The 27,684-nt window shown below is 34.6% G+C and overlaps 4 protein-coding genes across 5 annotated transcripts; all 4 read left to right on the top strand.

The window, feature by feature from the left end:
* The first annotated feature begins 490 nt into the window (after positions 1 to 490).
* Positions 491 to 1,511, top strand: LOC133301776 (uncharacterized). The gene is made up of 4 exons (XM_061501472.1): positions 491 to 707; positions 806 to 1,047; positions 1,124 to 1,327; positions 1,407 to 1,511. The coding sequence occupies exons 1-4, from the start codon at positions 491 to 493 to the stop codon at positions 1,509 to 1,511; spliced, it is 768 nt and encodes a 255-aa protein (XP_061357456.1).
* Positions 1,512 to 1,616: 105 nt separating this feature from the next.
* LOC133301773 (uncharacterized) lies at positions 1,617 to 3,114 on the top strand. Its single transcript, XM_061501468.1, has 3 exons — positions 1,617 to 1,685; positions 1,756 to 2,046; positions 2,993 to 3,114. The coding sequence occupies exons 1-3, from the start codon at positions 1,620 to 1,622 to the stop codon at positions 3,086 to 3,088; spliced, it is 453 nt and encodes a 150-aa protein (XP_061357452.1). The 5' UTR covers positions 1,617 to 1,619; the 3' UTR covers positions 3,089 to 3,114.
* A 2,148-nt stretch (positions 3,115 to 5,262) lies between these two features.
* LOC133301772 (respiratory burst oxidase homolog protein B-like) lies at positions 5,263 to 11,455 on the top strand. Its single transcript, XM_061501467.1, has 11 exons — positions 5,263 to 5,761; positions 6,028 to 6,187; positions 7,589 to 7,637; positions 7,927 to 8,040; positions 8,836 to 9,651; positions 9,769 to 9,864; positions 9,992 to 10,107; positions 10,238 to 10,340; positions 10,486 to 10,559; positions 10,684 to 11,198; positions 11,294 to 11,455. The coding sequence occupies exons 1-11, from the start codon at positions 5,263 to 5,265 to the stop codon at positions 11,401 to 11,403; spliced, it is 2,652 nt and encodes an 883-aa protein (XP_061357451.1). The 3' UTR covers positions 11,404 to 11,455.
* An 8,802-nt stretch (positions 11,456 to 20,257) lies between these two features.
* On the top strand, positions 20,258 to 21,751 carry LOC133301793 (heavy metal-associated isoprenylated plant protein 35-like). Of its 2 annotated transcripts, none has more exons than XM_061501493.1 (3): positions 20,258 to 20,388; positions 20,451 to 20,557; positions 20,708 to 21,751. In XM_061501493.1, the coding sequence occupies exon 3, from the start codon at positions 20,755 to 20,757 to the stop codon at positions 21,607 to 21,609; it is 855 nt and encodes a 284-aa protein (XP_061357477.1). In that variant the 5' UTR covers positions 20,258 to 20,388; positions 20,451 to 20,557; positions 20,708 to 20,754; the 3' UTR covers positions 21,610 to 21,751. The 2 variants fall into 2 exon arrangements, with proteins under 2 accessions (XP_061357477.1, XP_061357476.1); XM_061501492.1 differs by having other exon boundaries at positions 20,259 to 20,388; positions 20,482 to 20,557.
* The last annotated feature ends 5,933 nt before the right edge of the window (positions 21,752 to 27,684 follow it).

The following is a 27,684-nucleotide window of genomic DNA, read 5'->3' as shown; positions in this document are numbered from 1 at the left end:
GTTTTTGGAACGTTTGACACTAGATCTTATTCAAGTAATAGAGATGGACAAATGATATGTGGAGGAGTTCCGTACTATGGGAAATTGTTTGACATCGTTGAGATTTGATGACACAATAGCTCTACAATTATCAAGACCTGCCACAGATGATGACACTCCAAATTTGGTACCTAATCCAAATGAGGATGAAGATATGGACATATGACTTTTTTGTTGAAGGTTCATGTTATGTGTTTCATTATAGGGTTGTGTCATGTGTTTCATTATAGGGTTGTGTCATGTGTTTTCACAATTAACTTTTTGTACGGTGTGTTGTGTATGGTTTACAGCCCTAAATCAATTTTTTTTTTAATGTTGTTGTTGCTAAAGACTTATTATTTGCAATTTTAAATATTATGAACTTTTTCTAATACATATTGTGTAGTGGATGATTTTTAAATACGTAAATGCATGCTACCATGTTATATTTGGGACAAAATGATTAGGTCAAATGCCGCGCACAAGGAGATTTACAGCAAGAAAAAGTTCAACAACATCATCTACTCCTCCAATCCTAGAAACTCAAAATGTGCAGTCCAATGTTGCCATACAAAATGTAGGCCAAGAAGATCAAGTTCATTCTCCATCCCAAGAACCAGCTGATGTACCACTTGAAGTACAACGGGTTAAGAGAGCATGCAACAAATACTGGGTTGTTGAAGTTATAGGTATACCATTTAATATCTATATTGAGTTTTAATTTTTTTTATGTATGCCTGTGCCATTATTTTTATACTAACAAAAAACACTAAATATTATGTTATAGATGATAGAGGAAGGAAATCCGAGGAAAGATTGAGGATCAAGGATGTTTTGGTACTGCCGGAACACAAGAAGGTTTTGGTACAATGGTCTGAAGATGGTCAACCTGTTGGGGATGGTTCTTCACTTTTGAATGGCTTTTTGGGACATCTTGCATGTAACACTAATCTATTCCCCATAAGTTATGTGAGGTGGCCTGATGTACTTCCCTGCTATAAGACTGATGTTTGGGAAAACACAATTAAGGTATATATGTTCTTTTAATTTACTTCAGTGACCTTAAGTTATTATGAATTGTTTCTGAATATTTTTCACATTGCAGAAAAAGTTTGACCTTTGCACTGATGACGAGCACGACTATTGTATGGGAAATATAGGTAAAAAGTGGAAGGATAATAGGCACAGGTGTGTTGATTTTATTGACAAAAACAAAACTTTTGAGGAAAACCTAGAAAATTATCCAGACGGTACGACTAGAGAGCAGTGGGCTGGTTTTTTGACTTATAAGACAAGTGAGAAAGCACAGGTAATGAGATAAGCATGCATATATTTTCTTAATGTGGTTTACTTGACTACCTGTAATTATGTTTTGTGGGACAATGCAGAAATATAGTGAGATTAATACAAGAAATCGAGCAAAACAGACTATAATGCATACACTTGGTGCTAAATCTATTGCAAAGACAAAACACGAATTGGTATTTCCGTAAATCATAATTTTTTTATTTATATCTGACATTGTTTGAATTTAACTAACATTTACCATATTGTCATTGCTTTAGGAAAAAAAACTTGGACGCAAAATTAGTAAGGGAGAGATGTATACCATTGGGCATAAGAAAAAAGATGGCAGCTTTGTTAGTGAGGAAGCTAGATCAAAGAATGTAAGTATGTTCTTTGTGAATAAGGAAGCTATACATCCCTGTTGAATTAATATTTGATTTTGTTTTGTAGGACGAATTACTAGAAGAAATTGAAGATGCATCTGATGAAGATGAAGCCTTTGAAATTGTGTTTGGGAAGGAGCACTCAGGTCGCGTTAGAGGAATGGGGTTTGGGGTGGTTCCATCTCAAATGCGTAAGCGCAAAGCCTGTGCAGAATCATCTTCTAACAGTGTTCCTAGTCAAGCTGAGTATAATTCCCTTAAAGAAGAGCATAATTCCCTTAAAGAAGAGCTTGTCACTTTAAAAGGACAGATGGCTGCAATTATACAGCTTATGGGTGGTACACTACCCCCTAATTTGGTATGTGTGTATATATATTATTCCTTAAGTTTTTGTTTAGTGAGTGCTAGGCCTTAAATTCTATTATTAAATTTAGATGATTTATCTATGATAACATTGCAAATCCAAAATCCTTATATTTTGTCGTCCATATTTTCATGAGGTCAATATTCATGTGTTTGATTTCTGGATTGAATGTGTCACCTTATAATACCAAATGTATGAATACGATTTTCTTTTTTTTTGTGTTTTTTTTTTCTGATGACGATGTTTGCTTTCTATTGGTTACATGTCTCTAGTTTGTCAAAGAGAAGTCAAACATACTGTTATTCATGGGTCTGCATGTCTTATGTATTGTCCCTAATAGAGCTTAGAATTGAACAGTGTGTAAAGAGACATATAGTACACTTATCATTAATAAATGGTTGAAATTAAAATAATGTAAATTATTTATAGTACACAATTTACCTCGTGCGATAGTGAAATTAAAATGGCTGCAATTAGCTTGGTTTGATTTTCTGGTCGAGTGTAGGGTGCATTTGTTTAGGTTGCATAATACTGAATTTTGTACTTCAATTTTGAACTTGTGCTGTAATTATTGTGATAGGTAATTAGGATTTTTAGTCTCAGGAGCTCACCTGCTCAGTTATTGTGCCCACATTTATTTGTGCTATTTGGTTTCAGAGAGTGATGTTGATAGTACCACCTATTCATGACACTATTGAAGGTTGAATAGTGTCTAGAATAGTGCCTACAACCGCATCTGATTAGAATTCCTAAATCAGTGATTTTCTGGTCATGTTTTCAAAAAAAAAAGTGATTTTCTGGTCAAGTGATGTTGATGGCACTATTAAAGGTTAAATAGTGCCTAGAATGTGACATTCGTATTAATTTGGTTCATACCTGTAATGAATTCATTTCTATGAAGATTATCATTAATGTATGTTTTTTTTTTCAAATGTAACAGGATGCAGATATGGGCTCCCCAGGAATAAGAAGATCATCTAATGCGAGTCATAATCCAGCAGGCGGTTCATCACCTATTGTTCCACCACAACCTTGAATATTTTATGTTGTCATTCATTATGGATTTTGCTTTATGTTGTCATAATTATGGAGTTTAAGGTTTGAGAGAGTGTAATGAATAATTATAATGTATGAGGGGCTCTCTATCGGGTTGTTTTGTAGACTAGAAGCATAACTCACCTTGTGGTGGTGTGTCTAAATATTATATCATGTTAAATATTTTGTTTTATAATTTCTCATATTAGCTGATCAATATGCTATTTGTTATTCTTGTGATGAAATTATACCCTATTGTGCTTTTAATTAATTCTGGAAGAGTGTATGGATATGAATTCTTAAATGCAACAATTTAATTATTTAATTATTACATAAAAATTAAATAAATACAAAATGTATTTTGGAGGCTAACAAATAGCTTTATTATTAGTCAAATTGAAATGAATATTTATAAAAAAAATAAATATTTAAATAAATATTGTTATAAAAAAAATATTGCAATTAGTATTTAAACAAATAAAAAATCGAAATAAATGTTGTTTACTAAAAAAATTAAATAAATATATTTATATTTTATAAACCACATACCGCCTCAGAATGGAATTTGAAGGCGGTTGATTCAATTTGTTAGCACACACACAAAAACCGCCTCCGTATGACATTATGAGGCCGGATATAAAACCGCTACTAATAACGCCTAGGAATATTACCTAGAGGCGGTTTGTACAACCGACTGAGATTGAAATTTTAAGGCGGCTACCTAATCGCCCAAGATTGAAATTTATACGCACTTATCCGAACCGCCTAAAATTGTTATTGCTAAGCGGTTTACAGATCCGCCTCCGATTATATGTTTTTGGCGGGTATATAAACCGCTGGAAAGTATCTTTTGGAGTCGTTTAAAAAAACCGACAGATAATGTACAACACAGGCGGTTAGAAGAACCGCTGCGAAGTGTATTTTTCAGGCGGGTTCCCAAACCGCGTCATATTATCGTTTAGAGGCAGATATTCCAGCGGTTGTTTTAAACCGCTTGAGATTGTCTCGCGGCAGAGTTAAAGGCGGCGGTCTACATACCGCCTTAAAGCTTCTATTGGAGGCGGTTTGAACCGCCTAAAAAAGTAAAAACAACCGCCTGGAATTGACCCTTTTTTTGTAGTGTGTTAAAAAAATAAAATATTTGATGCGTGCAAATTTTCTTTTTTATAACAAAAGTAGGAATAAAAGTATAAAACAGAAACTACAGTAGACGCAAGTAACAGTCTCCATCTAAAGTCGGAGTCTAAACTCTAAAGATTCCACCTAGACGCATGCATGAATTATTAATTAAAACTCATGTGAGTTATTACTAAATTATAACCATTGAAATTTATTAAAAGCGTGCTGAATTTTCTATCATTGACATTCAACCTTACAAACATATATACAAATTTACACTTACCATATATAAAAATACTTGCAGTACAAAGTACTAAAAAATTTGCAGAGAAGGGCTAACATAAAAATATCCCTATTATTTTTGTGCGTTATTGACCCGTATTCTGGGTCAGGAAACAATTAAATTAGGGTGTACTTAACAACTTGGCGAAAGCAGCATGAATTTATTTTATTAACGGTGTGATCACATCATGATAGGGTGGCAATTCATGACCTTATCCATATAATACGATTCTAAATCAATCTTATATTACTACAATTCATGAAATTGTGCTTCTTTTTGTTTGTGAATAAGAGCCAAAGGAAGCTTATTGGACTCTCTCTCTCTTTTTTTTTTTTTTAGTATTTTATTGGACTCTTCTTAATGTAAGAACAAGATGCGGTAGTTTGAACAACCAACTAGAAGGCTTTGAATCCCAACAACTATATGTGCCTCCGTCAACTAACGCGCCCAAAGGCAAAACAGCCACATGCGCCCATTGATTAATCGTCCAACTTTGACTTGTCCACACATCTCACACACACTCTTATTTCATCTCAACCTTACCCAGTAGACCACTCACAACTTCCTCTCTTTGTCTATATATTCACAAACACCATTTCTTTTTCCCTCCTCAATCTCTCAAGCACACAACCTCAACCCTTTCCTTGCAAAAACCCATGGGTTATTATTTTAACCATTAATAAGGCATACATAATTTTTTTCAACTGCTTGATCATAAGCGCGAATCTGGAGTGATACATATTTGATTAGAAACAAAGGTTAGAGAATCAGTGATGGAGATTCAAGAAAGCCAACAGGAAGCATGGTCGGAGACAGGGAGCAACGGAAGCAGAAGCACGCGAGTGGGCTTCAGTGGGCCTATGAGTGGGCCGTTAGTTTCAAACAAAAGGAACAGCAGCAAGAAGAGCGCGAGATTCAAGGACGAGGATGACTTCGTGGAGATAACGTTGGACGTCCGTGATGACGGCGTGTCGGTCCAAACCATTCGCGGCGGTGACTCCGAGACGGCGCTGCTGGCCAGCCGTCTTGAGAAACGGCCTTCGTCGTTATCGGTTCGGCTCAGACAGGTGTCGCAGGAACTCAAGCGCATGACTTCTTCAAACAAGTTCGATAAGGTCGACAGGACCAAATCTGGTGCTGCTCGTGCCCTCAAAGGTCTCAAGTTCATGACCAAAAACGTTGGAACTAAAGGTTGGTCTCAGGTGGAGGAGCGCTTTGATGAATTTGCCGTTGATGGAAAATTGCCCAAGACGCGCTTTAGCCAGTGCATAGGTATGTATTAATATTAAGCCCCCACTATGGTGCGAAACTTTCCTCAGTGGGGTGGGCTTGGCAAGCATTGCATAATAAAAAAGTAGCTAGGAACTAACGCAGTTTTTATATACTTTTTTTTTTTATATGACTTAAAACTACAAGATATCACACAAATGGCTTAGGCTGATTTAAGATCGTATTTCTTTTCTCTTTTTTTTGAAAATTTAAGATCGTATTTCCAAAAACTAATTTTGTTGTTGAATTTGGGTGGAAATGAAAACTAGGAATGCACGAGTCCAGGGAGTTTGCTGGTGAGTTATTTGATGCATTAGCTCGTCGTCGGGGCATAACATCAGCTTCCATAACCAAGGATGAGTTGCGCGAATTCTGGGAACAAATTACGGATCAGAGCTTTGATTCAAGGCTTCAGACCTTCTTTGACATGTAAGACCTCATCATTTCACTTTTTCGTTTTTCCTTCGGTTTTACTAAGGATTCTTTTTTTTTAAAGAGAAGGGAGAAAAAGAATCCTTATAATTAGGATATGCCATGAGAAATCTAATATAATTAAAGATTAGAAGAGTGTAAAATAAGGTGCTCAATTTTCTTAAAACACTACAAACTCTAGGAAGATATCGTCGGTGATTGGTGATTAGGTGACTTTGCTTATGAATTATTTTTCGCTTTCAGACAGAAAAAGCAACACCGCATTTGGTGCAATTTGCATGTGAACCATGCGTCATAATACTCTTGTTGACTTTATAATATTACCACTTACAAACGAAAGGTACAGGAAGCAATAAGAGTTACATTATTTTTTTGTGGGGTTCATCAAATGAGTTTTTTTTTTTTTTTTAAATGCAGTACTTGGGAGATGAAATCAAGGATCTTTTCAAACAAAAAAAGTTTTTGAGTTTGATTCTTACGCTAATGGTCTTTCACTGTGGTCACATGTGAATATTATTACAAGTTTTTTTTAAAGTTTATGACATGTCTTAAAACTTTTGTCTGTGCATAATAAGTCTTTAGAATTGAGCAATCTTTCATCGTTTTAAACTCTTGTATATAAAAATAAAATAAAATAAATAAATATACATACAAATTTTCAATATGTATTAAATTTATTTAAATTAGGTTTCTTTAAGTATTTTTTCAACTAATCTTAAACAAATCATCTAAAATAAAACCTTTTTTTTAAGACTATGAGGTATTTCCACACTTTTTAGCGTGGAATTCTAATTTTCACTTTAGGGGTTAACTTAGCCCAGCCACAGGATGTTTACAGCCAGTTTGGTAACCTACATTATAATAAATTATGCCTATATGGAGGCCAATTTGCTAAATGAGCTACACCTGGAGGCTAAAATAATGACTTGGTTTATACAAATTATTTTCCTATTAAAAATAGTGATTTTAAACACTTTTACATTTTGTTTGTCCATTCTTTGAGGATGAGTTATTTTATTCACCGTTCCAACTTTAACAAATTTTGTGATGGGATTAGAAGTGGAATAGTAGACGTTGGAGCCAGAATATGAACAGAAACCAGCAAATTAAACAACCAAATTGAATACAAAAAGGAACCTTTAAGGGGGAAAAGAAGGAAAGAATCAACGGTTGGCCCCTTTAAGAAAAAGAACAAGTGAACGGGTGGTTGGGTTGACCGTTGAAAAATTTATATAAGCTAGCAGCTATTTGAGAAATATTATACGTACGTATATCTTAGTCAAAACATGAAAATAATTATGTGCCAAATGTCAATATTATTGAATCTTGATTGGGTCTACGTACACCCACTTCTTTTGAGTTGTCCCTGACTCAATAATATCTTAACTAATGTGCCAGGGTGGACAAGAATGCTGACGGACGAATTACCGAAGAAGAAGTTAAAGAGGTGAGAATTTATTATGAGGAAAAAAAGAAACGAGATGTACCTAATCAGTAATAGCTTAATTTTATGCATTTCAGATCCAATCTTATATTAACACCTTATAATGTAATAAGTTTAATTATATTAACAACTAGATAATTAAGACGTTAAATTTATTAAACATAAAATATATTTTATATATATTGACATTATATCAAAATTAAATTCAATCTGCAATACATTTATTGAATTGCTCATTTTTATAAGAAACACGTGGAGGTGTGAACATTGTTTTACGTGATTCATTTTACAGATTATCGCCTTAAGCGCTTCCGCTAATAAGCTGTCAAAAATACAAGAACGTGCAGAGGAATATGCAGCCCTTATCCTGGAGGAGTTGGATCCAGACAACCTTGGGTTCGTTGAGGTTTGAATTCTATTCATAAATAATAGATTAGAAAGAAAGTTCAGCTATGAATAAATATTTCTATCACTGTCACTCTTTTTATGTCATTGTTTGTCTATTTTTACGTCCAGTAGCGATATATACTGCTTTTTTTTTCTATCTACTGAAATATTTTAAGAAAATATAAATATTATATTGTAGGAATAAAAATTGGGTTTTATTACTATCATGTTACATGATCCAAGAAAAATTTTCTACACACAATTAAGAGGTGGGGTCCACATGTTTTTTTTTTCTCTTTCATCATTCCACCTTATCTCTCTTCCTTTATTGTGAGGGTAGGAAAATATTCTTATATCATGTAACATTATAGTAATAAAACCCATAAAAATTTTATACTGCAGTACATCTGAGGGACCCAATATTTTATAACCTACTAATGACTCATAGTATAAGTGGGGCCTATAGATAAAAATATTTTCCCATATTTTATACACGAAAGTGAGGGCACATCTCGTTAGCCGCCATTTTTGTCGTACAATTCCAAACATTCTACTCAAATGGCCTCAATATAAAATGAGCCTAGGCCCTCCTTTAGGGATTTATTTTTTTTACTACTGAAGTACTGAACATTATACTCCTTTTTCCAAAATAAATCTTTTTTATTCCATTTGAGTACACCATGAGTGCTTAAACCTAAACTTATCATTTTTGCTGAATTGTCCACCCAACAACTTAAATGATTTTTCTAACTGGACTTAATTAGTGTTTAACCGATGTAATATCTAACGTAAATAAATGTGTGACATCATGCAGCTGTACAACTTGGAAATGCTTCTTCTGCAAGCCCCAGCACAATCAACCCACATAACCACGGATAGTAGGGTTCTGAGTCAAATGCTGAGCCAGAAACTAGTCCCTACCAAAGAGCACAACCCCATAAAGCGGGGCTTCAGGTCACTGGCCTACTTCATCGAGGACAATTGGAAACGGATTTGGGTTATAGCACTCTGGTTTTCCATTTGCGCTGCACTTTTCACTTGGAAGTTCATCCAGTACAAAAACCGTGCCGTGTTCCACATCATGGGCTATTGTGTTACAACAGCCAAGGGTGCCGCTGAGACACTCAAGTTCAACATGGCTTTAATCTTATTACCTGTTTGCAGAAACACCATCACTTGGCTCAGGAGCAAAACCAAGTTAGGCATGGCGGTTCCCTTTGATGACAATCTCAACTTTCACAAGGTGATAGCTTTCGGCATTGCAATTGGTGTTGGGCTGCATGCTATTTCCCATTTAACCTGCGACTTTCCGAGGATGTTACACGCAACAGACGAGGAATATGTGCCCATGGTGCCGTATTTCGGGCGTGAGAGGCCCAACAATTATTGGTGGTTCGTGAAAGGGACCGAGGGTTGGACCGGGATAACCATGGTGGTTCTTATGGCTATAGCCTACACTTTGGCTTTACCTTGGTTCCGACGAAACAGATTAAACCTTCCCAAATTTCTAAAGAAGCTCACTGGTTTCAACGCGTTTTGGTACTCCCATCACCTCTTCGTCATCGTCTATGCGCTTTTCATCGTTCACGGATATTACCTATACCTCTCCAAGGACTGGTACAAGAAAACGGTATGCATGCATGCACTACTCTATATATATATATATATATCCCCGTTTCCCTTTTTCTTTTGCTTCGAATTTTCTTCTTGTTTTCTTAATTTTGTCACACAATATTTATTGGCACAGACTTGGATGTATCTTTGCGTTCCTGTGATTCTATACGCATGCGAACGACTACTTCGTGCTCTTAGGTCCGGCAACAAAAGTGTCAAGATTTTAAAGGTACGTTATAATTCTCAATAATTTACCTTTCTCTATATTAATTGATATTAATTTTTCATTTTAACTATTAATGGCATACATAATGAATTTGCTAAATTTTTAACGCTCTTCTTCGAAAAAAATTCAGGTTGCGGTGTACCCAGGAAATGTATTGGCTTTGCATGTGTCTAAACCACCGGGATTTAAGTACTCTAGTGGACAGTATATTTTCGTTAACTGCTCAGATGTCTCTCCATTTCAATGGTATAATTAAGTGAATTAAAGCTCAAAATTCCTGTTCTTATTATTGTTATTTTACTCATGAGTCATTACTATTAAAATGTATGAGGAGGGTTTCAGCAAAATTAATAATTTTGTCTTATGGAAACCATAGGCATCCCTTTTCTATTACATCAGCTCCGGGAGATGACTACGTAAGTGTTCACATTCGTTCTGCGGGTGACTGGACAACACAGCTGAAGGCCGTTTTTGCCAAGGTAAGAAGAGACAAACCGCTTTTCTTTATTTGGAGAATACACTAATGTTATAAGCTCTAGTACTCTACATATTTCCTCATATATATATCTTCATGACATAAATGCTTACTTATTACTCCATCTATATACATGATTATTAATGCAGGCATGTCAGCCAGCAAGTGGTGACCAAAGTGGTCTTCTACGTGCTGATATGTTACAAGGCAACAATATACCAAAGTAAGCTATCTTTGATGTCGTTTTAAGGATGTAACTAACTAAGGGTTTAAGTGATTAAGAACTAGAGCCAGTGATTTTATTATTAAAATTATATATAACACAAAAAAATTGAAATTAATTGCAGGATGCCAAAGCTCTTGATTGATGGTCCTTATGGAGCTCCAGCACAAGATTACAAAAATTACGAAGTAATCCTTCTTGTGGGCCTAGGAATTGGTGCCACCCCTTTGATTAGTATACTCAAAGACGTACTAAACAACATTAAACAACAGAAAGACATAGAAGAAGGAGTGGTAGAGAGTGGAGTTAAGAACAACAAGAGAAAACCTTTTGCCACCAACAGAGCATATTTCTATTGGGTTACTCGTGAGCAAGGTTCCTTTGAATGGTTTAAGGGTGTGATGGATGAGGTTGCTGAGAATGACAAGAATGGAGTAATCGAGCTTCATAACTATTGCACGAGTGTGTATGAGGAAGGAGATGCTCGATCGGCTTTGATCACAATGCTTCAGTCCCTCCACCATGCCAAAAATGGTGTGGATATAGTTTCAGGGACAAGGGTCAAGACACATTTTGCTAGACCAAATTGGCGCAGTGTCTTTAAACATGCAGCCCTCAAACATCCTGGCAAAACAGTTGGTAAGTATTTTCATTTTGCTTTTAATTTAATTGTCCAAATTCATATACCATCATATCTTGCTTAGCTCATGTTCAATTTATTCAATGATTTTCAGGTGTTTTTTACTGTGGGGCACCCGGATTGGTTGGGGAACTTAAAAAACATTCTCTGGAGTTTTCCAGGAAAACCAACACCAAGTTCGATTTTCATAAAGAGAACTTTTAGATTCTTCTCTCATATAGTTCGTTATTTTTTTCCAACAGTAACGTATACAGTTAAGGGAAATATAGTTAGTTATATATATATATAGTTGCTGCTTTTTTGTTCTATAGGTAGATGAGCAGCTAGCTGCATTTGATTTATATAATTGTATACATGTAAAAAAGAACTGTATTCACTTTGATGTAAAGTGAAGTCATGATGTTGTTAGCTTTCATACCATCAAAGATCTTAATCATCAAATTAACGATGAATGATAATGATTGCAACCTGCAACAAACTGTTTAATTTATTCAAATTAATAACATATTTTACCCAAAAGAAAAATGAATTTACAGCACATAACTACACATTGTAATTTAATTATTTAGGCTGTTACATTATCATCCAGAATACGTGGAAGATTCAAGTTATTAGGGATATCATATTAAATAAATACGCGTATTTTGATATGCAATTCTCATTTTATCCTTCATTTTCTTTTTCTGTTATGTTACTAAATACACTCTTAATTCACATAATATTAAGGGACCAATGCTAATTAATTTGCAGTCATGCAATCACTAGGGCAGAAGTTTTTAACCAAATTAATTGGAAAAATAAAAGAAATAAAGAAAACCACCACAGTATTGCTGCCGCTACCTGGCATCCGATGGTGATAAAAAGTTGTAGGACTCACGTACGAGCGAAAGATTGTCAAGAATTCAAGTTGAGTGATAAAAAATCTCACAAAGAGAAAAAATGAACTAAGCATACATATATAAGTGAAAGGACACATAAATTTAATGTCTCAAAATTTTTATTTAAGATGTGATATGATATCCCTTTATTGCTTAAACTCATTTAATTATAAGTACGTACGTAGATGATAATCTCCACTGCGAGCTGGTCTAACAATTGCGTAACAATAACACATTTTTTTTGCGCAGTTTGTGCTGGAATACATCTACTAAAACATCACAATATCAGCTGGAGTTTCCTAACATATACAAATTGCCATGTTCCAAACACTTTGACTGAAAGAGACTGACATTAATTAGATAGGGGCCCAATTTGCTGCATGTATTACTGCAATTCCTATTAATTCTTTTGATAAATATCAATTTGTGTCCGAAATTCTAAACGATCCTAATACTTCATTGAGTATCACTAAACCAAGAGTATTGGATTTCTTATTAAAATTAGATCGTATTGGCCGGCCGTTCGATGGGTTTAACTGGTATCAAATCAATACAGGTTTTAAGTTGAGCCAATTTTTAAAATTTTATGTAAAATATTCACAAAATTTTAAATTTTAAATTTTTTAAATATAAATAAAAAATATTTACTCAAAATGATTGCTAGTTTTAGGGGTGGCAAAACGGGTCGGCCCGCCGCCAACCCGCCAAAAGTGGGTTGGCCCGCCCCGCCCCGCTTCTTTAATTTGGGTTGAAATCCCCAACCCGCCTCGTTTTATGGTGGATTGGCTGGTTGGCGGGTCAACTCGTTTAAAAAATAAAAAATAATTAAAAATAAAAATAAATTATATTTTATTAATATTATAATATTACTTATTTTCATACCACATTCTTCTTAGTTTTTTTTTTAATCTTAAGTCTAAATGTATGCTAATATTTAGTCAGATATTCTTTACAAACTTATTTTTATCTCTATACATAAATTACATTTGTCATAAATAAAGTTTTTCTTCTATATTTTTTTTAGAGAGTACTAAGATAACAAAGAATTGGATATCACAAAAGCTTAAAAAAAAATAAAACACTACCTAATAGTAAAAAAAATAAAATAATTGACCCGCCGAGCCAACCCGACCCGCCGCCAACCCGTTTTGACCCACAACCCAACGGGGTGGGTTGAGACGGGTTAGTGGGTTGAAATATGTAACCCAACCCGCCCCATTTTGGCGGGTTGACCCGTCAGGTTCAACCTATATTGCCACCTCTAGCTAGTTTAACTTGCAAGGCTGTGATACTTTCTTCCGTACTAAATAGATGCTGTGGTATAAATTTAAACAACAAAATCTTTCAGGAAAATGTTATATTTACAACCTATTTTCGTTTACAACCTCTTACAACCATATCTTAACCGTTACTTTCTACCAATCAACGGTTATCATTTATTGTGAACTAATAATTAATTAATAAATTTGATTTGCGAAAATCTTAATCGTTGATTGACGGAAATCAACGGTTAAGATATGATTGTAAGATGTTGTAATTAAACGAAAATAAGTTGTAAGTATAATATTCCCCAGTCCTATAATGTACGAGAAAATATATTTTAATTGCAGCCCCGCATCTATAAAGTTGTATCTCTTTATATAAAATATAAATATTCAATAGACTTTAAATTTATAATATTTTGAATGCAAAATGCAGTCTTAAAACTTCGAAATTGAGGACTAAAATATGAATTTAATGTCTATAAATTATTAATATTGAAATAATGAGATTAATTATTATTAAGTTATTTTTTATATGTTTAATTAAGTTAATTTTTATGCTTTTTTGTTTTAGATAATTAGAAAGATGTTGAGCTACAAATATCAAGATAAAATCTCAATTAGAAGATTTGGCATCTGAGCGCCCAAAAGTAAAGTTCAATCCTAATTCCTAAGCATTGATATCTTTATAAATATTACCTTTATGACTTTCTAAGGGAGCTTTTGACAAGGGGAGATCAAGTTGAGATTCGTCGAGATTCACCACGCCCTCATTGCAATGGAGTTTTGGAAAGCCTCTATGATTCCTTTTGTCTTTGTTTTCGCTATGCGTAACTAATTTTCTTTGCAATTAGGGTTAGATGGAACTTAACTGAATCTTTATGTTTCTGAAAAATCTTTAATGCAATTTTTCCTTTTTATTGAATGAATTTACTTGGTACTTCGTGCTTCTAATAGTCAATTTTCTTGTAGACAGATCTAAGGTTCATGTATGTTGTAAAAGACAATGGGTGAAAATCACCAATAGATTTGAATCTGTGTATGATACCGGCTATATTAATTAATGGTATAAGCAGAGTGCAATAAAAAAAATGAACTAACTTGATCAGAAGCAGAAGTATGCAGAATAATGATGATGAATCCAAGCCCAACAAAAGTTATCTCCTTAAGACAATTTGTTCCCTCACTAATGTGTCGAAGGTTGATGAACACTTGTTGTAACATCCCGAGTGCTGACAATTGTTTGGTTAGTGGAAGAGCTAATGTACAATTGAATGTATGGTTAGTGGAAGAGCTAGCGTACTATCAGCGGGAGGGGTACATGAATGAATCAAATAACACTGGAAATAGAGGGATTCCAGAGATTGTGCTGGTATAGGACAGCACAACTGAGGATAGCTTATAAGAGTTCATTGGTACTACCTATACTAACAAGATGCATCTACTTTTCGGTAGCCCGGATCGGAAGAACTCCACAGTTAAGCGTGCTTGACTTGGAGCAATTCAAGGATGGGTGACCTCTTGGGAAGTTTTCCCGGGAAGTGTGCGAGTGAGGACAAAGCACGCTGAAAAGTCTCGTGTTAGTGTGTGGGGATAGTTGTTGATGCTTGCAAGTGGCCAGGCGTTACAAGTGGTATCAGAGCAGGGCCTTTCATCCAATACGGTGTGGTTCGAGGACGAACTAGGCGGAATCTGGTGGGCATGTAACATCCTGAGTGCTGACAATTGTATGGTTAGTGGAAGAGCTAATGTACAATTGAATGTATGGTTAGTGGAAGAGCTAGCGTACTATCAGCGGGAGGGGTACATGAATGAATCGAATAACACCGGAAAGAGAGGGATTCGAGAGATTATCCTGGTATAGGATAGCACAGCTGAGGATAGCTTATAAGAATTAATTGGTACTATCTATACTAACAAGATGCATCTACTTTTCGATAGCCCGGATCGGAAGAACTCCACAGTTAAGCGTGCTTGACTTGGAGCAATTCAAGGATGGGTGACCTCTTGGAAAGTTTTCCCGGGAAGTGTGCGAGTGAAGACAAAGCACGTTGAAAAGTCTCATGTTAGTGTGTGGGGATAGTCGTTGATGCTTGCAAGTGGCCGAGCGTTACACTTGTCTTCCAGGATAGAACGGATTTGCGTCTCAAGAATGAAGGAAACAATCAATCAAGAGCCAAAACGAACACAACTGGATGCTGAGGAATCACACCATGTACTGTATGAATGCATGCATGCACGGACGAAGTAAAAATCCGGCAGAGTAACGATGCAAAAATCTAGATAAATTTTTTACGGTGGAAACGACTTTATAGAGACTCCGATAATGAACAATGAACTGTCGCCGGCGAATTGACGCAATTGACGGTGACGAACTATCCCAATCGATAACTGGTTCGGTTGAAATTTAACCAAACGCATCCGTTCAGTTCAGAATTTGGCGAAGAATAATGTTTTTATTTGAATTTGAGGGAAGCAAAGGTAGAAAAATAATAATAAAATAATTTAATAAAAAATTATTTTATACTCGCGACCGAGCCGACAGTCGGCGGCGCGCGCTCACATTCGCGCTTGTGGTTGACCAATGCCCACCTAAGTCCTCTCTCCTCTACAAAATATGGATTGCCCCAAGGGAAAATCTAGAAGTGTAAGGTGACAGCTTATAAATCTTTCCACCTCTTACTAGTTGTCCAATGTGGGACTTCTTAGTTTATAACCCACGCATACCCTTTTATATTCCCTTATTTTTCTTTTCTTCTAAACCACTTCTTATTCATAACCCATGGACTCAAATACTTCTTCTAAAGTAACCGAATACTTTTTGTCGTGAAGAAGTATTCGAATATCTGATGAACAGTAATCAAATACTTTCTGGGTTTGCAAAAGTATGCAAATACGGCCCGAAAAGTAATCGGACACTTTCATTTATGAGTGATTTAAACTCGAAGAAATTCAAATATTTTCATGTCCAACGACTATAATTTTTTATTAACTCATTGGGCACCTATAAATCATATCATTAGGGTTCTGAACACAAGAATTAACACCAAAAAATTAGAATCAGAAAAATCTCATAATTGCATCTATATTGGCTTAGTTTACCACATCCTTGAGAAAATTCTCAATTACTCTCGCGTTTCTCAATCTTTTTTTGTTCTTTCTGTTTGTACTGGGTGTGGAGAGATTGCTCTACATCTGTTTGGCAAAAGTTAATTATTGTATTGATTTTGGTGAATTAACCCTATAGGTGATAGGTTGAGCGCGATCAACGGTGTTGATCATAGACTTGTAAAAACTCTTTGTAAATCGATTTTTATATCACCGGTTGGAAGATGGAAGATAGTGAAAATGATCGACTTTAGTCTGGACGTAGCTCTCAAGTGGTTAGAGAGTGAACCAGAATATATCATGGTGTGATTCTTCCTTACCCTATCTTTTCTAATTTCTATCAATTAATTTAATTTTTTATTCTTTGTATATGTTATTGTGAATCTGTGTAAGGGTTGGGAATCATTAGTTTCATGTTTAAATTCGTTTTTGCATGATTTCTTGAAAGGGATAGCCTTAAACATTGAAATTCTAGTCTTTTTCATTCAATTTTGATCCGCTGGAAATTGCCTCTGAATTGATGTTATTTGGAATGTTTTAATTCTGTTTTGAATTGTCAAAAAGGTTTATGATCTTCAAATTTTGTTTTGGTTGAAGTTGTGTGGAAAAGTATTGATTTTTGAATTGTTTCTTGAATTAGAAGTAACACATAATTCACCCCTTGTGTAATTGTTTAGCCATATTTTCTTTTCAAAGATAACGTATGTTATCCCTATATCTTTCATGTCAAATTTACTTTTAAATAATTTCTTAGTAGCTTTAATCATTTTATTATTGCTCCCCATTATCAACATGTTAATCATTCTCGTCATTCTCTTCCTTTCTTCTCCTCCTCGTTGTTCCTTGGATAACTTTTATCAGGGTTTCATCCCTGGTTCTTTGCTGCTCAAGAAATTGGCAAGTTTGTCAATTGATTTCCAACCATTGATTCAGTTTTCCACTTACCTGGGCTTCTTGAATAAGGGTGTGAGGAAATGCTCCATATGATGCGGCCTAAGGTAAGGAACGAAACACAGTTTCGTCCTCAGGACTAGGAGAATGTTTAGGAGTACCTAGGTTGATCACCTTAGGCATTTTTACCTTGCTCTTCTTTGGCGGGTTAAGGTCAATGGCCTTACCCTTCCTCTTCCTATCCTTTGAGGCTTGGTCTTCATCAGCTTGCCCTTACCCTTCCTATTCTTGATAGGGTTGTTCCGGCTTTTTATCACCTTCTTATAGGAAATTCCAGGTGCTGAAATTAATAGGGAGTCCGAAAAATTTCATATCATTCTTTGGTAGAAAGGCAAGACCAACAGCTTTACAACATCGAGAGATGAAGCCATGGAAGGAGAAATAGCTCCTCTGGATTTGATTTTCAAAATTTTAGTGAATGAGGAGGGTGGGATTGAAAGGTCGTATTTTCATGATGCATGAAAGCTTAATGAGATATAATCGGACTTGAGGATTGAGATATCCTCTCGGCAAGCTTCCATTGACGAGCGAGGTGCGTGGAAATGCAAGAGTTTCCACTACCTCTTTCTTAAAGGGAGTATCACCCTTGGCTGGCACCAATTGTTGGTAGGTGCAATTCGTGACATTGGGGAGAGAATAGATAAGTTGCAGGGATCCCTGATAGATGGATATTTTCCTTTCCTGAAAGACGACGAACTCTTCATTAGTTTGTCTAGTGTGGAATAAGAATACTGTGCAAAAGTTGGTGTCCCCCTCTATTTTGAAAGCGACAAATTGTTCCCATTTGTGGTAGGCAAGGGTTTGATCTACCTAAGGTGGGAATTTGTCTTCCTTAGACCCAAAGTCTATGTATTTCTCAAGAAATTCAACTTGACTGCCATTGTTTAGAGGTTGGACGATGTAGTTCCTTGTGAAGGCAACAAAGAGGTTACGACGAGACATTTTCAGCATGGATCAAAAATATGGAAGGTAAAGAAGAGGTGAGAACTTTTCGACCTTGAGAACTTAAGGTCAACAGGGTTTTTGTATTAAAGGTTAGGGCACAATAGGGTCTTTGTGAGAGGTGAATTCGTAAAGGGAGCAATGAGAGGGTTAAATAGAAGAAGAAGTGAAATGTGGTGATTAAGGGTGAACGGTTGACAACGAATGGGTCCTGGGGATGAATAGCAAACATTTGGTTAAATTGGGAGTGAAGATGGTGAAGCATGGTGGTCATGTTTGTTGGCGGAGAGAGAGATGGGGTTTTTTCTACAAAAATTCCTGGTACCAAACGTCCCCTAAGTTAATTGTCGATTGTTTCATTTTTTTTATTTGGATAAAATACAAGTATCGTCCACGGGAGACAATTTTATTCAAGTAGTGTTGGATCCTCTCACAGTCTATCAAGGAAAACACATTCGATTCCAAGATTATGACTTTTGGTCTTTTTTACAATCGGTCAGGGAAACACATTCATTTCCTATAATGAAGACCACCTAGTGCAAGTGTACGCATCAAGTACTAAAGGGGAGTGTTTAAGTCCCAGATTATCGTTCCTTCCGAGAAAGTATGCTAAATGATATTTTAAGTTATGTTAAAGAATGAAAAGAATAAGTTATCAGTATTGAACTGTTCTGGTGGACGTTCCCAAGTATTTCAAGGCTATTCCCTTGTGTCAAATGGTTTAATTTAACTTCAAACAATTCCTTGCGTCGTTATATACTCAAGTCCTTCCTAATTCAATGAGGTACGACAAATAATAGGAATCAATTATTTTGGAATGGTGCAATGTGAAACGAAGTAAAATGTAGTAAAATAAAATGAGCAATAGCAAGGAACGACTCATGTGGTATGTTAAGCAAAACAATAATAAAGGAAAACAAATGGATACACTAGGCCACTGTTAAATCAACTGTAATCTAGGCTCGAGACCCTGTCCAAAGGATTTGTTCAGATCTCTTTAATGCCAACTCTGATTTCTCAGCTCATGGGCTACATGGTATGTAAAGCCCTATATTTCTACGGCGGCAACGTTCCCAACAATGACTCCGTAAAAGACCTTTGGTGAACGAGGTGGTCCCTTATTACTAAGGCAAGCAGTGAAAGTGTTTTCACACTCTTCAACTTCCTCCTATCGTTCGGCTATTTGAAATCCCTTTCCTTTGGAAGTTCCTTTCTCAGTCATGTTCAAGGTATGTTGATATAATATATTAAAACACTTAAACAAAAGAAATCTAGAAGATTCAATTATAGAGATTTAATAGTTTCATAGCTTTTCCATTCTAAAAAGAAGTTAGCACATGTTCAAAGACATGGTTGATGGTGGCAGTGGCGTGGTGATGGTGACAGCAATGGTGGTAATGATGATGATGACGACGGTGATGGTAGTGGTGGAGACAACGGTGGTGGCACGACGACGGCACCGAAGATGGTGGCGGTGATGATGATGGTAGTGATGGAGAGTGATTAAAAGAGACAAATGTTTCTCATTTTGTGTCAGGGAACAAAAAGTCGAATTTTTTTTATTCTTTTTTTTTGCTTCCCAGCACAAAAATTAAACCGATTAATACTGGGAATAAAAAAATAAATCAATTTTATCAAATGTTGTTTCTATCCATTTCTTTTCTTGAGAACAAAAATAAAAATAAAAAATAAAAAATTCTCGATGGTTGTCATGTACCTCCTAAATAACAGAATCGAATTTTATATTTTAGTATGCTCACTAAATTAACTTACTCTAATAGATATATAATTATTTTTTTATTTAATAAATACACAATTTACTCGAACAAGGTACTTTTCATGAAAGATTCTTTTTTATGCCAAATTCTTAGATTAAAGCCTTGGTTCTTTGCTTTTTAAGCATTCTCACCAGTTCAGAGCACCCTTTCACCCTCCTCTCTTTCTAAAACAGAATTATAGCATCCGTAGTTTCTGTTTACAGAATGGCTGCACCAGAAACAATAGCCGATGCTAACGAACCAGACCAGTTGCAACCTCTCATGTGCAAGGTAAAGCATTGTTCTGCTCTTTATCTATCATTTATCTGTTTACTAAATCTTGAGTTCAACAGGTTCTAATCCTCTTAAGCCTCTGTTTATCAGAGCTGTGTTTTGAAAGTCTCCATTCATTGTCAAGGCTGCACAAGGAAAGTTAAAAAAGTTCTTCAGAGTATAGATGGTAATGATATATATTTCAAACCTAACATCGTTCTTCACTTCTTTTTTTTCTTAATATATATTTGTAGGCTGCTAGTTATATTTTCAGTTATTGTTTTCCATCAGATTCCATGATTGTCTTAACACTGTCATTAATTACTCGTTAAATTAGGTGTTTATGACACACAAATTGATTTGAGGCAACAAAAGGTAGTAGTAATGGGGAACATTGACAGCGCTACTCTGATTAAGAAATTGTCAAAGACAGGGATACGAGCAGAGTTGTGGCCTGAACAAGCTGATTTGAAGAAGAAAAAGAAAAAGAAGAAGAAAAAGAAGAAGAAGAAAGGAAAATCAGAGAACACAGAGAAACAGAGCGACCGAGAAAGCAGTGAAGAAAGCAACCATAGCGATGACGACGAAAAAGAAGCTACTAAAGTTGTAATTCAAGACACAGCCAAAAATGCCGAAGGTGCGGTTAACGTTAACAAAGTTAGTGAAGGATTTCCGACCGGTAAAGGCAGTGTACAATTCCAAGAACCAAAGCCAGAAGTGAGACAAATCGTGACGTTACCGTCCGGTAACCCGGCAACGGTGATTGAGAAAAAGGTTTGCATCGCCGTCCAAGACAATGATGATAATGGAGGAGCGAACGAGAACATCAACGGTGGCAAAAAGAAGAAAAGTAAGGGGCAAAAAGGGAATAACAATAACGAGGGTGTTACGATTGAACTCTCCGGTGATTGTAACCAAATGCACGGTCATAACCATGGTCCGGGTCCTGGATCAGTTCCAATTTTGGTCCCATCCAATGAGAGTCCTCCACGTCATCAGTACCCACCATATTACAATGCACCAGCACCTCCGGTGTATACTGGGAGTTATCACACACCAACAGCATATCCCACTACTACCAGCCGCTACGGTGCATCGTATTATACCTCCCAACGACCGTATTCGTACGCTCACGTGCATCAAGGTGGTGGGTCCGACTCGGAACCTTATACATCACAACCGTTAAATTCGTTTGAATTGTTCAGCGATGAAAACCCGAATGCCTGTTCAGTCATGTGAAAGATACCGGCTGAATTTAACCGCCGTAACTAGCTTTTGTAATTGGATGGTTAGTTGGTATGAGCTCAATATTGTTACAATAGCTTAGTGTTAATCTCTGGTGCTTTATTGTATGTAAAATAAAAAACATGCATCAGGTGTATCAGTTTCATTCAGAATCAAGCATTTCGTCTTTCTCTAGCAAAATCTCAAATCTTATTAAGAGAGGTATTGCTCAGAAATCAGAACGATTCCATCTAACGGCTTTTGGAAATTCACCAAAAGCTTGTATAAGTACTACTCGTATGAACATGGAGTAATCTTTGATTTTTGTTGCATGGAGATATAATAGGAATATGAATCATTAGAGTCAAGGGGGAGAAAGTGTTTTCTTATAAATTTGTTTTTAATTTTTTGTATTTTTAGCATTTTAAGAAAGCATTAAAACATTTTTTTTAAAAAAAATCTATCCATTTATTATATTCTCTTAGATACGCTTTCTAAAAAAAATAAAATTAAACAAATGGGTCCAAAATTAAAATATCTTAGCAAGGAATAAAATGACCAATGAATTTATTAGGCACACAGTGGTTATACTGTTATATTATATTCACCCACAGTCCCGCAAATCATTATCCACATCCCTCTTTTGACGAATTTTTTAAATCAGAATTAGATTCCGCTAAGAAAAATCGCAATTAGATTAAAATTACCGAAGTCTGAAACCACTCATACATTCTTTAAATCTCTGAAAAAGCTCTTTATGGCTTTGATTCCCCTATCAAGTGGAAGCTTTTTGGACATTCCCATATTACTTTTTAGCCTCACAGAATTTATGCAAAGTTATTGTTATCTTTCCCGAGAAGAGATCTTGTACATGAAGGAATAGAGTTTTATAAGGTAATCAAAAGGAAAAATTTAAATTGACTGAGCAGTTGCTTACCTTAAGCAAAATTTAATTTCATCTTAGAGGTCCAACAGATTGACCAGCATTTCCTTATACTTTAAGTTGCTGCCATTAAATCACGTTTAACGAAACTACAATAGGTTATATGTTAAGAGTGGTTGCTAATCTCTGTAGCTTAATGTGACTTGCATCATCACAAATTCACAATCACATGCAGAAGAGATTGTGAAACTTAAAGGAAGAACTAGTAACATCTTAATGGTAGAATTCAGCTAATCACAATCCACTCTCTATACATCCCTAGTTTCTTATTCTCCCGATCATGATCAATTCTGAGGAACCTGATTACTTCTATATTCTATCCGGTTCCAGTCCAACTTATCTAAATCTCGCAGCTGCATTGACACGTTGAAGTTTGCTGATATAATTCGTTGACTTCAATTTTAATTGTCAGCGTGCTTTATCTTCTCAGTTCTATACAATCATTTTCATAAAAATATATGTAGTAATTTTATTAGTTTTTGAAAAGAGTTTTTTATATCTCAACATAATACTTTAAGAATAATTAAGGCAACTAATTAAGATCATGACTGGTTTAGACATGGGTCTCAATTTGGGAGACTAATCCGCAATGGTGGATTCATGATTTAATTTTAACTAGGTCAAAAAATTTGACATATCAAATTATCAAAATATTTATTGTAATTATACAAATCTATTAGGAAAAAAAATTACCATGAATTCTAGCATACTTATCTAAATTATTTACTAAATAATGTCACAAAACATTGAAAAATCAAATACCAGAGCTATTACGAAATTTTGATAAATAAGTTATTGTGATAAATAATTAAGTCATAACTCATAAATGCAATATCAAAAAATAAAAAAATAAACCTGGTGAAGCCGTGACTAGGGATGTAAATGAGTCAGACGACCTATCAGGGGCCTATAGCCGACTATACCTTAGGTCTGACTTGGCCTGCTCTATTTTTCAAATAGAGCAATTTTAGAATATTAGAAAAGTCTATTTAAAAATTATGACATAGGCCCACTTTAAAAAGTATGACCTAAAAAGCTGCAGGCTAACCTTTTAATTCTTTTAATAATATAAGATATTTATGATATATATTATTCACTTAAAGACATATTTTAAGATTATGATTTGTAACACTATTTTTTTCAAAGTAATATGATTCATGTTATTTTAACAAATAATAAATATTTATTTAAATTTAAAATATAATATAAAATTAAATTTTGATGTGATCTTTATGAATATTATTTCATGTGATGTTAATGAAAATTTATTTCATGTAATCTTTATGAATAAGAAAATTTATCTTTTATATTTCAATTTTGTTTGGCCCTATAAACTTTAGTTTGTAACTTGGTAGGACTTATATGCCATATTAGGTTTTTTTAGTTTTTTTATAATAGATCAGACCAGACCTAAAATCAAGTCTTTAATAGACTAATAGGCCAGTATAGGCTCTAAATGCTTTAATAGGCTTAGGCTTTCAAAGTCAAAATCTAGCCTAACCTGACCCATTTACTCCCCTAGTCGTGACCCGTGAATAACATCAACGTAGAGGGATAGACCAAACTTCACAATTAAAAAGAAACATGGAACAATCAGTGACAAATATCTAAAATCATTTAATCAATGGTTAGATATTTTAAAATTTTTAAAAATATAAAAAAATAAAGAAGTTATTAATTGGTATGTAGAAGAAATTTGCATACTCCATATATATACATATATCTTCATTGATTTTTCTCTTTAACAATTTTCACTGATAAATCGTCAAAATTCTCATTCCTGTTGTAAAATCAAATACAAATAACACAATAAACAATTCAATTATTTTACTAATAGCAACTCTAGCTCTACTTTAAATAATAATTAAAAAAAAGATAAACGTAAAAAAAACTCCATTTTTTCAAAAGAAATAAAATCATTAAATACAACCACACACAAAAAGTTGTAAATAAAAAAAAGGGCATGAATTTTACTCATGTTTGAAACACTCAATAAACAATTATGGTCAGCCAAGACAAAGAATTTATATTTTACAAGGTTAAAAAATGTAAATCATTTTTTCTCCCCACAGACAATATAATTATCAATGCTGATTCCACGAATATGTATCTGAAAAATCTTGAGAAAGGGACAAAATATCGTACCTTATAGTAGAATGGATAGGTTATGGGTGGTGAGTAGGGGTGGCAATATGGGTCAACCCGACACGACACGACACGACACGACACGACACGACACGACACGTTTTCGACCTGTACACTATTTGACACGACCCTGGCACGACCCGTTTTGTAAACGGGTCACAAAACACGAACCCTGACATGACCCGTTGCGGGTCAAGGGTCGACATGACACGATCCGCAAAATTTAGAATTTAAAAAAAGTGGGATTTTTTGAAAAATAAATAAATTAAAAATAATAAAAAAAAGAAAAAAAAAATTAGCTTCTGTTTCTTGAGATTTTTAGTTCCTTGTATTCTTTTCTATACTAAACAATGACTATATATATCAATAAATAAATGAATAAAAATAATAATATAATAAAATATTTAATTGAAAATTAAAAAAATGACACTGTGCGGGTTGACCCGCGAACCCGCGCGCGGGTTGACATGTGACCCGACACAAAAAAAACGGATCACATTTACACAATCCTGACACGACACGTGATTTGGCGGGTCGGGTCACGGGTCAACCCGCGGGTCAATACATGTATTGCCATCCCTAGTGGTGAGTGTGAATAAGAAAAAGAAAAAAGATAGAAGAAAATATTAATTGAAAAAAAATCAAAGAATAAGAAGAGGAAAACAATATGTTATTTGGTCACACACGCAAAGCGGCTCAAATTTTTTGTCTATTACCCCTGTTACCATTTTAATTAAGGCCAACTTACACTTTTAACTAGGACCCAATTATAATTACTTATATAATTATATACAATAAATAAAATTTATTGAAATATAGCTGAAACTTAAGCTTTACCTAAGTATAACGTGGCTAAGCGGACTCGAATCCACTTAAGACTACTGCGTACTAGCTTATTTAAAGCAAATAACTTTTTATTAGCTTAACTGTTTATTTTATCATATTATTTAAGATTAACCCATATTGATATCTCTAATTTTAGATCTGTAAGATTAATTTTAGAGTTTTATAAGAGTTATGTTGTAGGAAAAGTGATTGCGTCATGTTATAGAGATTCATTTTTCGTGTCTTAGTTTGTTTGTTTTTTTTTTTTGCTTCAACAAATATGAGTCCCCACAAAATGTTGTGTGTAAGAATTTTTTTTGGGTCATATTACATGATGAATGCAAACCCCTTAATTTTAAGAGAAATAATATTAACATGTAAGTTTAGAACATGGAAGTGAAATTAGATTAGTTTCAAAGTTCGAGTCAACAACTATTCTTGATAAACTGTTCAGGTAAAGTTGAGAGAGAGAAAATGTTTTCTTTGGCTCAAGACAAGACTAGGCAAATTATTAGGGAGTTCTTAAATAAAGTTATACCTTTTATTTTTTGTTAAGACATTTTCACATGTCCTAAGTAGGGGTGTAAATGGGTCAGGCTGGTCCAGCCCAGTGTACGGCCCGGCCTACATTGAGTCCGGCCCAGGCCTGGCCTTTTAGAAAAGTAAAGTAGACTTAGGCTTATAAAAAAACTTTTTTAACAAATAGGTCATAAGCCAATTTTATCAAGCCCGGCCTACAGCCTTGTAGGCTGGCCTATTTAATTTATTAAAATAAAATAGTAAAATAATATTAATTTTATGTGGCAAAGACGCAAAGTACCAAATACCAATCTCTCTTAATTTTTGTGCTATTTTATTTTATGAAAGGAAAACTTGTCTAATGTCTCCAAATTTTACATGCTGTAGCAGCTTAATACCATGGAGTAATGGGTACCTTGCTGGATTATGATGTTACTGATGAAGATCTTTCAATAATACTCTTCTTTCCCTTGTCTTGATGGTGGTTTAAAGATTTTTAGATAAATTACATTCTCTTGTAGACTTTATTTCAGCATCCGGTAATTGTATTTTTCTTATTTTATCAATTTCTTTGACTTTATTCCTCTATGATATACATTGTAGAGCTGGGGTATTATGTTGACTCTTTCTTGTTTGTCATTTTTTTCTTGTGAGAAGTACTAATGCATGCATGAATGGAACTTTCTTTGCTCTATATAATTTTTTTTTTTTTGCTCAGTATCTATAGTGGGAGGCCTACAAGGCCTGTAGGCCATGTCAGACTTTCTTATTTTTTAAAAATGGGCCGAGCTTGGCTTACAAATAAAGCCTTTAAAAGGCCAGTAGACCATATAGGTTGAATTTTTTTTGACGTAGGCTTGGGCCAAAAAGGCCAAAGCCCAGCTCAGCCCATTTACACCCCTAGTCCTAAGTAGCAATAATTATTGCAAAATATTACACTCATTTTATATTAGATATCTCATGTTCCTTCACTTGCAAAATCTCTTCTTCTTTTTTAATGATAAATCTTACGTTCATTCTATCTATAAAGAGAATTATTCTCGTAGTAGTATTCTCCATAATTATTACATGAAATAATGGATTATGGATATCAAATATCCCAAAAAGTAAAAAATAAAAATTGAGCCGTCTTTCATTCCACATTATATATATAGGAATAAGGTTTTATTAGTATCATGTTACATAACTTAAGAAAATTTTCCTACACATACAATTAAAATGTGAGGTTCACATGTTTTTTTTTCTTTCATCATTCCACTTTCTCTCTCTTTTTTATTGTGAGGGTAGGAAAATTTTCTTATATCATGTTACATTATTCTCATAAAACCCGAAGGAATAACATATGTCCTTTTAAAAGATATAAACTTACATCATTTTAGATCTTAACCGTTGATTTCCGTCCATCAACGGTTATAATTTATTGGATTAAAATTATTTAATTAATAATAAATTTGACCCATAAAGTTTGGCCCAATAGATTATAACCGTTGATGAACGAAAATCAACGATTAAGATCTAAAAAGATATAAATTTATATCCTTTAAAATAATAGATGTTTTTCCTATATAAAAATAATAATAATGGAGTCCTAGTTTTGTATATATATTTCCTTCCCGCCAAGGCGCGAACCCTAAATTCGAGCATTGGGCAGTGTTTTT

This window comes from Gastrolobium bilobum, unplaced genomic scaffold, assembly GCF_033153095.1.
Source record: "Gastrolobium bilobum isolate Gb01-03AN ecotype WA unplaced genomic scaffold, APGP_CSIRO_Gbil_v1 utg4239, whole genome shotgun sequence".
In the NCBI taxonomy this organism is placed as follows: Eukaryota; Viridiplantae; Streptophyta; class Magnoliopsida; order Fabales; family Fabaceae; genus Gastrolobium; species Gastrolobium bilobum.
Note: the sequence above shows the minus strand (reverse complement) of the source record. Positions and strands in the feature narration are given on the sequence as shown.